Source organism: Macaca mulatta, chromosome 14, assembly GCF_049350105.2.
Source record: "Macaca mulatta isolate MMU2019108-1 chromosome 14, T2T-MMU8v2.0, whole genome shotgun sequence".
Taxonomy (NCBI): domain Eukaryota; kingdom Metazoa; phylum Chordata; class Mammalia; order Primates; family Cercopithecidae; genus Macaca; species Macaca mulatta.
This window is the reverse complement of record NC_133419.1, coordinates 56,134,220-56,148,735: the sequence shown is the minus strand read 5'-3', so window position 1 is coordinate 56,148,735 and position 14,516 is coordinate 56,134,220. Positions and strand designations below refer to the sequence as shown.

The 14,516-nt window shown below is 43.0% G+C and overlaps 1 protein-coding gene across 3 annotated transcripts in view; it reads left to right on the top strand.

Moving 5' to 3' along the window:
• Positions 1-12,094: 12,094 nt before the first annotated feature.
• Positions 12,095-14,516, top strand: part of IPO7 (importin 7) — a 65,946-nt gene continuing 63,524 nt past the window's right edge. For all 3 annotated transcript variants that reach the window (XM_028833699.2, XM_028833697.2, XM_077963463.1), the window contains exon 1: positions 12,095-12,290. Coding sequence is in view for 2 of the 3 variants with exons in the window: in XM_028833697.2 (XP_028689530.1) it covers positions 12,207-12,290 (84 nt within the window). In the remaining variant the exon portion in view is untranslated. The remainder of the gene's footprint in view (positions 12,291-14,516) is intronic.

Sequence of the window (14,516 nt, the reverse complement as noted above, 5' to 3'; positions counted from 1 at the left end):
TACTCAGAACAATATCACAGGAGGGCTGTACAGCCCCTGCGATATTGGGAGTAATATCATCCTCTCCCCCTCTTGACATAAGGAACAATATCCCAGGATGGGTGTACATCCCTTGCAATATTGGGCATAATGTCATCATCTCCCAATGTGGATATTGGGAATAATGGCACAGGGGGGTGTACACCTTCTTTGATATTGGGAGTAGTATCGTCCTCTACCCTCGGGATTGTAGGCAAAATATCGAAGGGGTTTTATAACTCGTGCGATATGGGCAGTAATATCATCCTCTCCCCACCTAGCTATTAGGAACTATATCACTGGCGGCTGTACACTTCTCGTGATTTTGGGAGTAATATCATTCTCTCCCATCATGGGTATTAAGAACAATATTACAAGGGAGGTCCCCCGTCCCCCGATATTGAGAGTAATATTATGCTCTCCCCTTCGAGATATTAGGAACAATGTCACAAGAGGTGTGTACAACCCCTGCGATATTGGGGGTAATATCCTCTCCCCCTAAATGCAAGAAACAATATCACAGGAGGATGTACACCGCCTGCGATATTGGGAGTAACATCGTTTTCTCCCCCTCTGGATATTCTGAACAATATCACAGTGGGTGTGTACACACCCTGTGATGTTGCCACTGGTATCTTCCTCTCTCCCGCTGGCTATTAGGAACAATGTCACAGAAGGGGTGTACACCCCCTGCTATATTGAGACTAATATCATCCTCTCGCCCCCTGGATATTAGGAACAATATCACAGGGGTGGTGTACACCCCCTGCGACATTGGAAGAAATAGCATCCTCTCCACCTTTGGATGTTAGGGACAATATCACGGGGGAGGTCTGCACCCCCTGAGACTTTGGGAGTCTTATCATCCTCTCCCACCCAGGATATGAGGAACAAGATGACCGAAGGGATCATCCTTCAGTCATCTCCTTCAGTCATCCAAGATGACCGAAGGGTGAAAATATACACCCACTGCGATATTTTCAATCATGTCATCCTCTACCCCCTGGCTATTAGGAATAACATCATAGAGGGGTGTACCCTTTCTGTGATATTGCAAGTAATATCATCCTCTCCCCCCGGATATCAGGAACAATTATATTAATTGTTAGTATTAATAAATATAAGCACAATTAATAGTAACCATCGATATTAATAATTACAATAGAGTATAAGTTGATACTGATTAAAATATTGACAATTAATAATAATTCAAAGTAATATCACTATTAATAATAGAATAATCATATCAGTAATTCATGTTACTTAATTAAATCAATAATAAGTGACGGTGGTAATAAAATAATAATTAATATTAAGATTAATAACTAATATTATTGATAAATGACATGAATAGTAATAATTCAACCATGCATAATCATATATTTATAATATTTATTAAAAATTAATAGCATTATACTATTAATTATATTAACATTGATAATTATTAATAAAACTGATGTTTGACAATTAATAATATTATTACTCCTAATACCGCAGGGCGTGTACACCTACCTGTGATATTGTTCCTAATATCCAGGGACGGAGAGCATGATATTAGCTTTAATATAGCAGTAGGTGTACACTCACCCTATGACACTGATCCTAATATCCAGGGTCTAGAGTATGACATGACTCCCAACAGAGCAATGAATGTACAGCCACCCGGCGATATTGCTCCTAATATTCACGGAAAAAGCCTATGATATTACACCCAATATCGCAGGGAGTGTACACCTCTTCTGTGATATTGTTCCTAGTATCCGGAGGGGAAGGATGATAACAATTCCAGTATCGCAGGCTGTGTTCACCCACCCTGTGATACTGTTATTAATATCCTGGAAGGGAGAGGATAATATTAGTCCCCATAGAGCAGGAGGTGCACACCCACCCTGGGATATTGTTCCTAATATCCATGGAGGGGAGAGGCTGATATCACTCCCAATACACCAGGGGGTATACATCCACCCTGTGATATTGATCTTAATATTCAAAGGCCGAGAGGTTGATATTACTTGAAATACCGCAGAAAGTGTACACCCCTGTGTGATACTGTTCCTGATATCCAGAAGGGGAGAAGATTATATTACTCCCCATATCGCAGGAGGTGAACACCCACTCTGTGATAGCTTTCCTAATATGCAGGGGGAGAGAGGATAATATTATTCCCAATATTGCAGAAGGTGTACACCCCCCCACCCCCGTGATATTGTCCTTAATATTCCAAGCCGGAGAAGACGATATTACTCCCAATATCGCAGAAAGTGTACACACCCCAGTGACAGAATTCCCGTGATCCAGGAGGGAAGAAGATGATATTACTTTCAAGATCGCAGGGGGTGTACAAGACCCCAGTGATACTGTTCCTAATTTCCACGTGGGAAAGGATGATATTACTCCCAATATCGCAAGGGTCATAAACACTCCTTTGATATTTTTCCTAATATCCAGGGCTGGGGAGAGGGTGATATTCCTCCCTATATTGCAGAGGGTGTTCACCAGTCTTTGATACTGTTGGCAATCTCTATAGGGGGAGATGATATTATTCACAAAATCGTAAACACGCTGTGTGTCCACCGTGGATCCCAATATCCAGGGATGGATATTACTCCCCTTATCGCGGGGGGTGTTCACCCCGCATGTCATATAGTTTATTTTATCCAGGGAGGAGAGGATGATATTGCTACCAATATCGAAGAAGTGTACACGCCCCCTGTGATATGGTTCCTAATATCCACGTTGGGAGAGGATGATATTACTCTCAATATCACAGGAGCTGTACACACCGCCTGTGATGTTTTTCCTACAATCCAGAATAAGAGAGAACGATATTACTCCCAACAGTGCAGGGGTTGTACCCCTCCACCATGTGATATCGTTCTCAATAGCTAAAGGAAGAGAAGATAATATTATTCTTTGTAGTGCAGGGGGTGTACACCCACCTGTGATATTGTTCTGAATATCCAGGGAGGGAGAGCATGATATTACCCCCAGTCTCGCCGTGGATGTACACCCACTTTGTGATATTGCTCCTAATATCCAGGGGGTAGAGTATGACATTACTCCCAATTTAACAGTGGGTGTACATCCACCTGGGGATATTGTTCCTCATATTCAGGGAAGGCGAAAGTGATATTACTCCCCATACCGCAGAGAGTGTACAACCCTTCTATGATATTGTTCCTAATATCCGATGGGGGAGAGGATGTATTACGTTCAATATCGCAGGTTGTGTACACCCACCCTGTGATATTGTTCCTAGAATCCAGGAAGGGAGAGGACAGTATAACTTTCTGTATAGTAGAAGGTGTACACCCACGCTGGGATTTTGTTCCTAATATCAAGGAGGGGAGAGCGTAATATTACTCCCAATATGGCAGGGGATGTATATCCCCCCTGAGATATTGTTCTTGCCATTCAAAACAGGAGAGGATGACATTACTCCAGATATCGAAGAAAGTGTAAACCCCCGTGTGATATTGTTTCTAATATCCAGAAAGGGAGAAGAAGATATTAATCATCTATATAGCAGGAGGTGTACACTCACTCTGATATTTTTCCAAATATGCAGGGGGGAAAGAGGATAATAATATTCCCAATATTGCAAGGGTTGTACACCCCCGTGTGAGGTGGTCCTTAATAATATTGTAAGGCGGATGGGAGGATATTACTACATATATCGCAGAAGGTGTACACGTCCCAGGGATATTGTTGCCATGATCCTGGAGGGAAAAGGATGATATTACTCTAAATATCACAGAAGGTGTACACGCCCCCAGTGATACTGTTTCTAATTTCAACGTGGGAGAGGAGGACATGATACCCAATATCACAGGGAGTAGAAACACTCCTGTGATACTGTTCTTAATATTCAGGGAGGAAGAGGATGATATTACTGCCAATGCACACGGGTGTACACATTCTGTACACCTAGAGTGTACAACCATCTGTGAAATAGTTCATAATTTCCAGAGGGAGAGATATTATTACTCACAACATTGCAAACAGGCTGTGAGTCCACCGTAGATCGTAATAGCCAGCAGGGTAGAGGGGGTGGCTCATACTCCCCATATCGCGCGGGGTGCCTCACCTCCCTGCGATGTGGATCGTAATGGCCGGGGGGAGAGGGGGTGGCTCTTACTCCCCATACCGCGGGGGGTGCCTCGCATGTTGATTAATGGCAATCTCTTTCCTCCTGGATCCTAGATAAAATTTTGCAGTGTGTGTGTACACAGACTGCGAGATTGAAACTACTATCGTCGTCCCCACTTCCAGATATTAGGCACAGTATTACGAAATGGTGTACAGTCTTTGTGAGATTTCGGGTTATATCATACTGCGTTTCCCCGAATATTCGGAGAAATACCACAGGGCAGGTGCACCCGAACTACTATATTTGAAGGAACATCATACTCAACTTCTGGAAATTCGGAGCAATATCACAGAATGGGTGTAATGCCATTGTGATATTTGAAGTAATATCGTGCTCTCCCCCAGTAGTTGTTAGGAAGAGTATCACAGGGGGTTGTATACCTTCTGTGGTATTGGGAGTAATATCATCATCTCTTCCTTTAGATGATAGGAACAATATCACGGGGCGGGTGGTGTGCACCCAATGTAGTATTGGGAGTAATATCATTCTCTCTTCTTCTAGATTTTACGATTCATACCACAGGCGGGGTGTACAGCCCTTGTTATATTGGGAGTAATATCTTCTTTCAACCTGTAGATTAAGAATAATATCCCATGGGGGCTGTACATCTCTTCAATATTGGTAGTAATACTATCTTCTCCCTTCCTGGATATAAGAAACAATATCACAGGCGGGGTGTACACCCTTTGTAATATTCGGAGTAATATCACCTCTCCCCACATGGTTATCAGGGACAAAATCATAGGGTGGGTGTATAGTTCCTACGTTATTGGGAGTAATATCATCCACTCACCCCCTGGATATCACAGAAGATTGTCAGTAATATCATCCTCTTCCCCCGCTCCCCTGGATATTAGAAACAATACCAAGGGGTGGTGGGGTGTACACCCACTGTGACATTGAAAGTAATATCAGCCTCTTTCACACTGGATATCAGGAATTATATCACAGGTGTGTGTGCACCTTCTGAGATACTGGGAGTTAGATCATCCTCTCCCCCTGTCGGTACAAGGAACAATATCCCATGGTGGGTGTACATCTCCTGCGATATTGGGCGTAATATCATCGTCTTCCAATGTGGATATTGGGAATAATGTCACGGGGGGGGTGTGCACCTTCTTCAATAATAATGTCACAGCGGGGGTGTACGCCTTCTTCGATATCATCCTCTCCCCTCGGGATTGTAGGCAAAATATCGAAGGGGTTTTACAACTCGTGTGATATTGGGAGTAATATCATCCTCTCCCTCTGGATATCAGGAACAACAATATCAGTTATTAATATTAATAAATATAATAGTAATTAATAGTATCACCGATATTAACACTTATAATAATGATAGACAAAACTAATATTATTCATAAATATTAAAGATCACTATTAATAATTAATAGTAATATTATTATTAATAAAAATAATAATAGTAGGTAATGTTAATTAAATCAATAGTAAATAAATGATGATATTAAAATAATATTAAGATTAATAATTAATGTTATTGACAAATAACATCAATATTAATAATTTTAATCACACCTAATCATAGCATAGGGAAGGGATTCCCATAAACATCACTGTGGTCTCACTGGGTCAAGGAGAAAGAGTTTGAAGTTTAGGAGGCTGAGATGGATGTTTATAGCAGTATGATTTTTGAAAAGAGGAGTTACACAGAAAAAGAGCTCCAGAAATCCACATGGGGTCCCCCTCCACTTTTTCTGAATATTAAGATGGTTATATGCAGGGTGAAACCTCACAGCTTGGACAAATAATAACCAAGGAAGGGGTTAGCCAAAGAGTTCCTAGAGCTCTCACAGGACGAGGACACTAGATTAGAGAAAGCTTGTTGATTACTTGGGGGGCATCAGTAGAAATCCCAAAAAGGCCACACATTAGTTGTGCAGTAAAATAGCCCTATAGTAGATACTAACAGACTTGATCTTTTCTTTTATTTATTTATTTATGGTTGTATAGTTGTTTTTTTTTTTTTTTTTTTTTTTGAGACTGAGTTTCATTCTTGTTGCCCAGGCTAGAGTGATCTTGGTTCACTGCAACCTCTGCCTCCTGGGTTCAAGCAATTCTCCTGCCTCAACCTACCGAGTAGCTGGGATTACAGGAGTGTGTCATCATGCTCAGCTAATTTTGTATTTTTAGTAGAGTCAGTGTTTCTCCATGTTGGTCAGGCTGGTCTCGAACTTGTGACCTCAGGTGACCTGCCCTCCTCAGTCTCCCAAAGTGCTGGGATTACAGGCATGAGCCATCATGCCCGGCCCTCCTCTTTTTTTTTTTTGACTTTAAGTTCTAGGATACAGGTACAGAACGTGTTACATAGGTATACATGTGCCATGGTCGTTTGCTGCACCTATCAACTCATCATTAGGTTTTAAGCCCGCATTCGTTAGGTATTTGTCCTAATGCTCTTCCTCCCTTTGCCCCCCCAACCCCTGCAGACTTGATCTTAAAAACCTTTAACTGGCTGGGCACAGTGGCTCACGCCTGTAATCCCAGCACTTTGGGAGGCCGAGGCAGGTGGATCACGAGGTCAAGAGATGGAGACCATCCTGGCCAACATGGTGAAACCCCGTCTCTATAAAAATACAAAAAAATAGCTGGGTGTAGTGGCACACACCTGTAGTCCCAGCTACTCAGGAGGCTGAGGCAGGAGAATCACTTGAACCCAGGAGGCAGAGGTTGCAGTGAGTTGAGATCATGCCACTGCACTTCAGCCTGGTGACAGAACAGGATTCCGTCTCAAAAAAAAAAAAAAAAACTTTAAACAAGATTTGTAAGTATCAAACTGAACTCTATAATTTAATTGCTAACCAGGTCAAATCCCAACATTTGTTAAAGGAAAACAAGAAAACTCACTCACTCAACAACTTGAAATTCATATCAATATCCAGTAAAAAAGACACAACATGCAACACAAGTTACTAATATCAGGATGAAAATATCACTGCAGATAATGTAGACATCAGAATAGTGATAAATGAATATTATGAACCACTTTATGCCAATAAATCTGAAAATTCAGATGAAATGGACATATTCCTGGATAGACACAGACTGCCAAATTTGACTTCAGAAAAAGTGGGCCGGGAGTGGTGGTTCACACCTGTAATCCCAGCACTTTAGGAAGCCGAGGCGGGTGGATCACCTGAGGTCAGCGATTAGAGACCAGCCTGGTCAACACGTGGAATCCCCGTCTCTACTAAAAATACAAAAATTAGCCAGATGTGGTGGCGGGCGCCTGTAATCCCAGCTACTCCGGAGGCTAAGGCAGGAGAATCGCCTGAACCCAGGAGGCAGAGGTTGCAGAGAGCCGAGATTGTGTCATTGCGCTCCAGCTGGGCGACAAGAGTGAAACTCCATTTCCGCCCCCCCCCAAAAAAAAAAATTAGCAAATTGGCTAGGCACCGTGGCTCACATCTGTAATCCCAGAGTTTCGAAAGTCCAAGGTGGGAGGATTGCTTGATACCAAGAGTTTGGGACCAGCCTTGGCAACATGGTAAAATCCTGTCTTTACAAAAATTTTTTTAAAAAATTAGCTAGGCATGGTGTCATATACCTATAGTCCTAGCTACTTGGGAGGCTGAGGCAGAAGGAGCACTTGAGCCCAGGAGTTTGAGGCTGCAGTGGGCTATGATCATGCCATTGCACTCCAGCATGGGTGGCAGAGTGAGACTCTGTTAAAAAAAAAAATAGCAAATTGGGCCGGGCGCGGTGGCTCAAGCCTGTAATCCCAGCACTTTGGGAGGCCGAGACGGGCGGATCACGAGGTCAGGAGATCGAGACCATCGTGGCTAACACGGTGAAACCTCGTCTCTACTAAAAAATACAAAAAACTAGCCGGGCGAGGTGGCGGGCGCCTGTAGTCCCAGCTACTCGGGAGGCTGAGGCAGGAGAATGGCGTAAACCCGGGAGGCGGAGCTTGCAGTGAGCCGAGATCCGGCCACTGCACTCCAGCCTGGGTGACAGAGCGAGACTCCGTCTCAAAAAAAAAAAAAAAAAAAAAAAAAATAGCAAATTGAATTCTGTAATATGTAAAAATGACAATACACCATGACCAAATGAGGTTTATGCCAGGAAAGCAACATGTAAAAATCTATTACAGTTATGCAACATGTAATGATGGTTTAGTCGAGAATGGGAGAATGGATTGCATACAGGACAGTGAACATGAGATTATAATAGCATATTATATTACTGCACATTTTCTATGTTTAGATACATGAATACTACCATTGTGTTACAATTGCTCACAGTATTCAGTACAGTAATATGCTGTGGAGATTTGTAGCCTTGGCCATGCATGGTGGCTCACGCCTGTAATCCCAGCACTTGGGAGGCTGAGGCTGGCAGATCACTTGATGTCAGGGATTACGGGCACACACCACCACATCTGGCTAATTTTTGTATTTTTAGTAGAGACGGGGATTCAACATGTTGACCAGGTTGGTCTCTAACTGCCGACCACAGGCGCTCTTCTTTTTTTGAGCTGGATCTCACTCTGTTGCCAGGCTAGAGTGCAGTGGTGTGATCTCGGGTCACTGCAACCAACCTCCATCTCCCGGTTTCAAGCGATTCTCCTGCTTCAGCCTTCCAAGTAGCTGGGACTACAGGTGCACGCCACCATGTCTAGCTGAGTTTTGTATTTTTAGTAGAGATGGGGTTTCACCATGTTGGCCAGGGTGGTCTTGATCTCTCGACCTCGTGATCTGCCAGCCTCGGCCTCCCAAAGTGCTGAGATTACAGGCGTGAGGAGCCTCCGGGCCTGGCCGCATCTCTTCTTAATTTTTGTCTAATTTCATCCTACCTCAAAATCAACTCTGAGACTATGTTTTATGCTCTTCTGAATTCTCAGCCTTCACCTTCCTAAGGAGGCTTAGATACCTATGTTGACTGTAGTGCTGGGGATTGAGATTGTGGGACACCATAAGATTATGTAATTGTGTTTACAGTGGCTTAACAAATGACTTTTTTCACTAGTCTTATCATATTTATTTATTGAGCAGTCATTCATTTCGGTGTCTACCACAAAAAGATGGATGTGGTCCCTGACCTAGAGGAGTTCACATGGAAACTTCCAGTCACAGAAGTCACATTGTCTGTGTCACCAGCTTAACAAAATAAAACTAAAATCTACAAAGAGGTTGAGTGTGCTAATCACTCTACCAACTAGCTCCTGAATGGGCCCTGGGGCCAAGCTCCCTTTGTGGATACAGGAATGCTGGCTCCCCAGACAGGATCTTGTACCCAGTGTGCTCTGTTCTCTCTGAAGAATGAGACACAGGCCCCATGCCAGCTGTAGATCTGCAAGCCTCACTGGCTCCCTGTTCCCAGCACTATAGCTTAAAACCATATTTTTCACCACCACTTCTTTTCCCTTTCAGTTTTAGAGAGAGGAAATCAACATTTTTGGACTACCTTCTATGTGCCAGGTTCTTTCACACACATTGTGCTCTGCTAAAATCTTCACAATTCCATGATATACAAGTCAATTCTGGAATCTAGGCATATAATGGAATAGTTTTTGAATCACAAAGAATGAAGCTTCAATTCTGGCTCAGCCACCTAAAAGTCATTACTAGTATTAATTCCTTTCTTCATTTATTCACTAAAGAATTTTTAAAACTGCTCCTATACATTCTAACTCTGTGGTAGGAAGTGAGGATACAAAGGTGAATAGAACATAATCCTGTTTTCAAGGCCCTCACTTTGGGCAGTGGAGCAGGGAGAGGAAAATTCTTTTTATTTCTGAGATGGAGTTTCACTCTTGTTGCCCAGGCTGGAGTGCAATGGCACGATCTCAGCTCACTGTAACTTCTGCCTCCTGGGTTCAAACAATTCAGGGAGAGAAGAATTCTTAAACAGATTGTATTTGTAATACTATTATACTTTTTACAGGTTATTATTATGAAAACTTTCTGACTCTTCACAATTTAAGTAGCCTGAGCCTTGGGTTCTTCATTTGTAAATTTTTTTTTGAGACGGAGTCTTGCTCTGTTGCCCAGGCTGGAGTGCACTGGCGCAATCTCAGCTCACTGTAACGTCTGCCTCCCTGGTCCAAGTGATTCTCCTGCCTCAGCCTCCTGAGTATCTGGGATTACAGGTGAGCACCACCATGCCTGGCTAATTTTTGTATTTTTAGTAGAGATGGGGTTTTGCCATGTTAGCCAGGCTGGTCTCGAGCAAACTCTTGACCTCAGGTGATCCCACCCACCTCCCAAATTGCTGTGATTACCATTGTGAGCCACCACACCTGGCCTAAGTCAGGAATAATTCTGTCTTCTAGGCACAGTGGCTGGCATATAGAAGGTAGTAACATTGCAAAACCCACTGCTCCAGGGAAAGGCTTTCGTGTGCCTTTCCTTCTTTTTTTTTGTAAACTAAAAACAATAAGCGATCATTTAACGAATTGTATTTGAAGGCTTACAATTAATTTTAAGTATACCTGTTTATACAACTTTGTTACAATAATAACAGATATGAAAGGAAATTACTCCAAATCTCACCATCCTTTTAATAGAAAATAAATTATTTTCATTTGCCAACCTTGCTTTTCAGTCTTTGTCCATGTTACAAAGCCATATCCTTACACAAATACTTTTTTGTTATACTTTTTAATGGCTGTGAAATATTTAATTTACTGGATTCTTGCTATTTGCTTAACCAGTCCTATATTGTTCAACATTTCTCTTCAGAAGCAGAGTGATTTAGTGGAAACAATGGAAAGTTTGAAAACAAAGATCTTAGGTTTGAAATCTTAGTTGAACTTCTTACTACGTGACCTTGGGTAAGTTATTTAACCTTTCTGAAACAAACTTTTTCTTGGCTGTTATAAAAGAGGACTTTTTCTTTCTTTCTTTCTTTCTCCCCCCTCCCTCTTTTTTTTTAAAGAGATGGGGTCTCGCTAGGTAGCCCAGGCAGTAGTGTAGTGGCTATTTACAGGCACGATCTTAACAGGCTGCCACCTTGAACTCCTGGTCTCAAGCAATTCTCCTGCCTCAACAGGTGGATTACGCCCGGCTAGGAAGGTGAATTTTAATAGGGATTATACTTTTACTCTGCATTAAGAGGTGATTTATATAAAGTTCCAATTAAAATTTGGATGCTCAATAAAAAGCCACAATTTAAGTATTTGGTAATTACCAACATGTAATGTGATTAAAAACCTTTCAAATCTTCCGTGTTATTGCCTTAGGATAAAGTCTCGTAAGTGGAATTACTGGGTCAGAGTTTAAACATTTTTTGTTTTGTCTTGTTTTTTTGAGACGGAGTTTCGCTCTTGTTGCCCAAGCTGGAGTGCAATGGCACGATCTCGGCTCACTGCAATCTCCGCCTCCCGGATTCAAGCGATTCTCCTGCCTCAGCCTCTCGAGTAGCTGGGACTACAGGCGCGTGCCACCACGCCCAGCTAATTTTTTGTATTTTTAGTAGAAACGGGGTTTCACCGTGTGAGCCAGGATGCTCTCGATCTCCTGATCTCATGATCCGCCCGCCTCGGCCTCCCAAAGTGCTAGGATTACAGGCGTGAGCCACCGCGCCCGGCAGTTTAAACATTTTAATGGCAATCAGAAACACATCTCAAATTGCTTTTCAGAGTTTCCTTCATTTACGCAGCCATTAGCAATAGATTGCACCACACTATCTGATTCCATTTATGATCACTATGGATATAGTACGTGAAACCTTTTGTAACTGATTGTTTTACTTTTCTTTTTGTGGAATTTGAACATTTTTCGTTTTTGAATAGCAAGACTTGTCTGTAGGAACGACAGCTTAGGCAGTCACGTGGGCTGCGGACTGTGTTTGTGGACTACATCTCCCAAAGTGCTCCGCAGGCGCGCCCACAGGAAGTCGCCGGGGCATCTCCCGCCTCCACGCCGAGGCGAAGAGGTTCTATCCGGGGCCTTGGAGCTTCTCTTTCCTTTCGCGCCGGTTGCCGCTGCGGAGCGCGGCGGGTCCATGTGCGCAGTGAGTGGCGCTATCCCTGGCCCAGTAGCACCCGAACCCCGGGTTTGACCGAGTCCGCGCTGCGATGGACCCCAACACCATTATCGAGGCCCTGCGGGGCACCATGGACCCAGCCCTGCGTGAGGCCGCGGAGCGCCAGCTCAATGAAGTAAGGACGCCCGGCTAGCGGTGGCGGCGGGCAGGCGGGCAGACAGAGGTGGCAGGCCGAGTCCCCGGGGCCTGGCCGGAGGCGCGGACGACGTCGTTGAGGGCCCCAACAGGAGGGTGGGGCGGACATCTGACTGCGACTTCCACGCCGGGGCGCCTCGATGTGGTGTGGTGGTGGTGGCTGCAGCCAAGGCTGCCTTTGCTTCGGATCCTGAGCTGGGCCTCTGCCTGCGGTCTAGGCATGAGGAGCCGGCTGAGGCGAAGCGGGCGTGACGGGTTGGACACATGGCCGGCTAGGGTGGCCGGCCGCCCTCTAGCTCATTCCCAGCTCGTTCCTCACGCCCAGGAGGGGGCGAAACTTACTGGGAGGTTTTTCAGACGTTTCCGAGACCAGTCTCGCCGTCGCAGGGTTTGGAGGGTCTCCTGGGAATGCCGACCGGTCCTTTGGGGGCTGCGCCTGTCATCCTTGTCACTTGGCTGGGCTGATCAGTGGCCTGCCTCGGGCACAACTTCCTTCTCTCTGGCTGAGTTGCTAGGGAAGGCTTTCAAAGGCAAACCCGCGCCTCATTAGTAGGACAGGGGTAGTGCGGGACATTCAGTCTGATCCCTGCTCTTCCACTGTCATAATGCTTCAGTCGGAGGGCTGGCTTATGTAGTGGAAATAATCAGGTGAAGTGCACCCTTCTAGGTATAGCTGCACCATTGATTTCTTGAGTGACCTTGGGCCAGTCACTTAACCTCTTGATCCTGAGTTTTTCCCATTCATAAAATACGCCACAGAGTTGCTGTGACAGTCAGGTGCGATAATGTTAAGTCTGAGTGCCTTGGAATGTGCCGAGCTCCTTATCAGTTCAGATACTGCATTCTCTGAAGGTTTTTGTTTCCCCCATATTTTGGGGGGACTGCTCCTTGGAAAACAGCTTTATTGCATGAATATTTATTGTACTATCTCCAACGTCATTCTTTGTTTCTAAACTTTTGCAGTTTTATGTATTAATGATCAGTATTTTAGAGCCTCCTTAAAAGGGCTGCTGTAACTTTTTTGCCAGTTAGTAACTGTCTTTTAGCATACTGCTGAATCTGCCAACTTTGTTGAACTTTAGTGTACATTTTTTAACTGAAAAATCACACTTTAAAATAGAAATTCAACTATTTTATGCGTCTTTTAGCTGGTAAATAATTTAAAAACGTTGTTTATATTGACTTACCAGAAACAGCTGAAATGTTACTAATTGGACTTTTTCAGTGTAAAGGGCTGCACTAGAGATCCCTCCCTCATGGAACTTACAGTTCAAGCAGACTACCTACAGAGTTTACAGAAATTAAATGTAAAATTATTTCAGAATGTTAAATCTATTTTGTATGTAAGTGAGGTCATTATACCACACGAAGTGATGATTATGTGTTCAAATTTTTAGACTCGAAGTCACCTTGGGAGGAGCTTAATTTTTTTGGATATAAAATAGTGAGTTGAACCGTATTACTATTTTGAACCGTTATACAGCTATGGAAGGAGCAACGGATCACTTTTTGTTTTGATTTGCTTTGTGATCGACATGGGTTAAGGTGAACATTATTTTGCTTGTTAAATAATAATGCAGTTACAATTCTAGAAAAGCTGAAAGTTTAGTCACGGTCATTTCTATCATGACTTTGCTGTAATTGTGTATTATTTTGACTAATTATACTTGCGTGTAATTATTAATTTTAAAAGTGAGTACTTGAAAGAGTTGGTTTGCTTCTACAAAAATTGGGGAAATAATACTTCCTGAAAATCTGAAATTCATTTATTCCTCAGATAGACATTGCATGTCTAGTATATGCACTAACATCTTGTAATAGAGACCTAGGGTATTTGACAAGCTAGTTTTTGGAAAATAAACAAATGATCAAAATAGCATTCAAAGCCTTTTTTACTTAACCATTAAACTACTGTTCTGGAATACTGTCAAACAGTGAACACCGCTAATCTGTCAAAGAAAATTTATTACATGGCCTTTACTTTTGTAATCCTTAGCTATTTACATTTCATACATTTCTTTCAATTATAACACTTAGATTTTTAAATATTCTTCCTAAGGTAAATTTTCTATTAGTATATTTACTTTCATTCCATTTTAATACACTGCTTCTCCCTCTCCCTTCTTCCATTTAAATATTTTTTGCTTTGACTTTCTTGTGGCAGAACATTGATTTGGGAGACAGATCTCAGATAAGTCTTGAATAT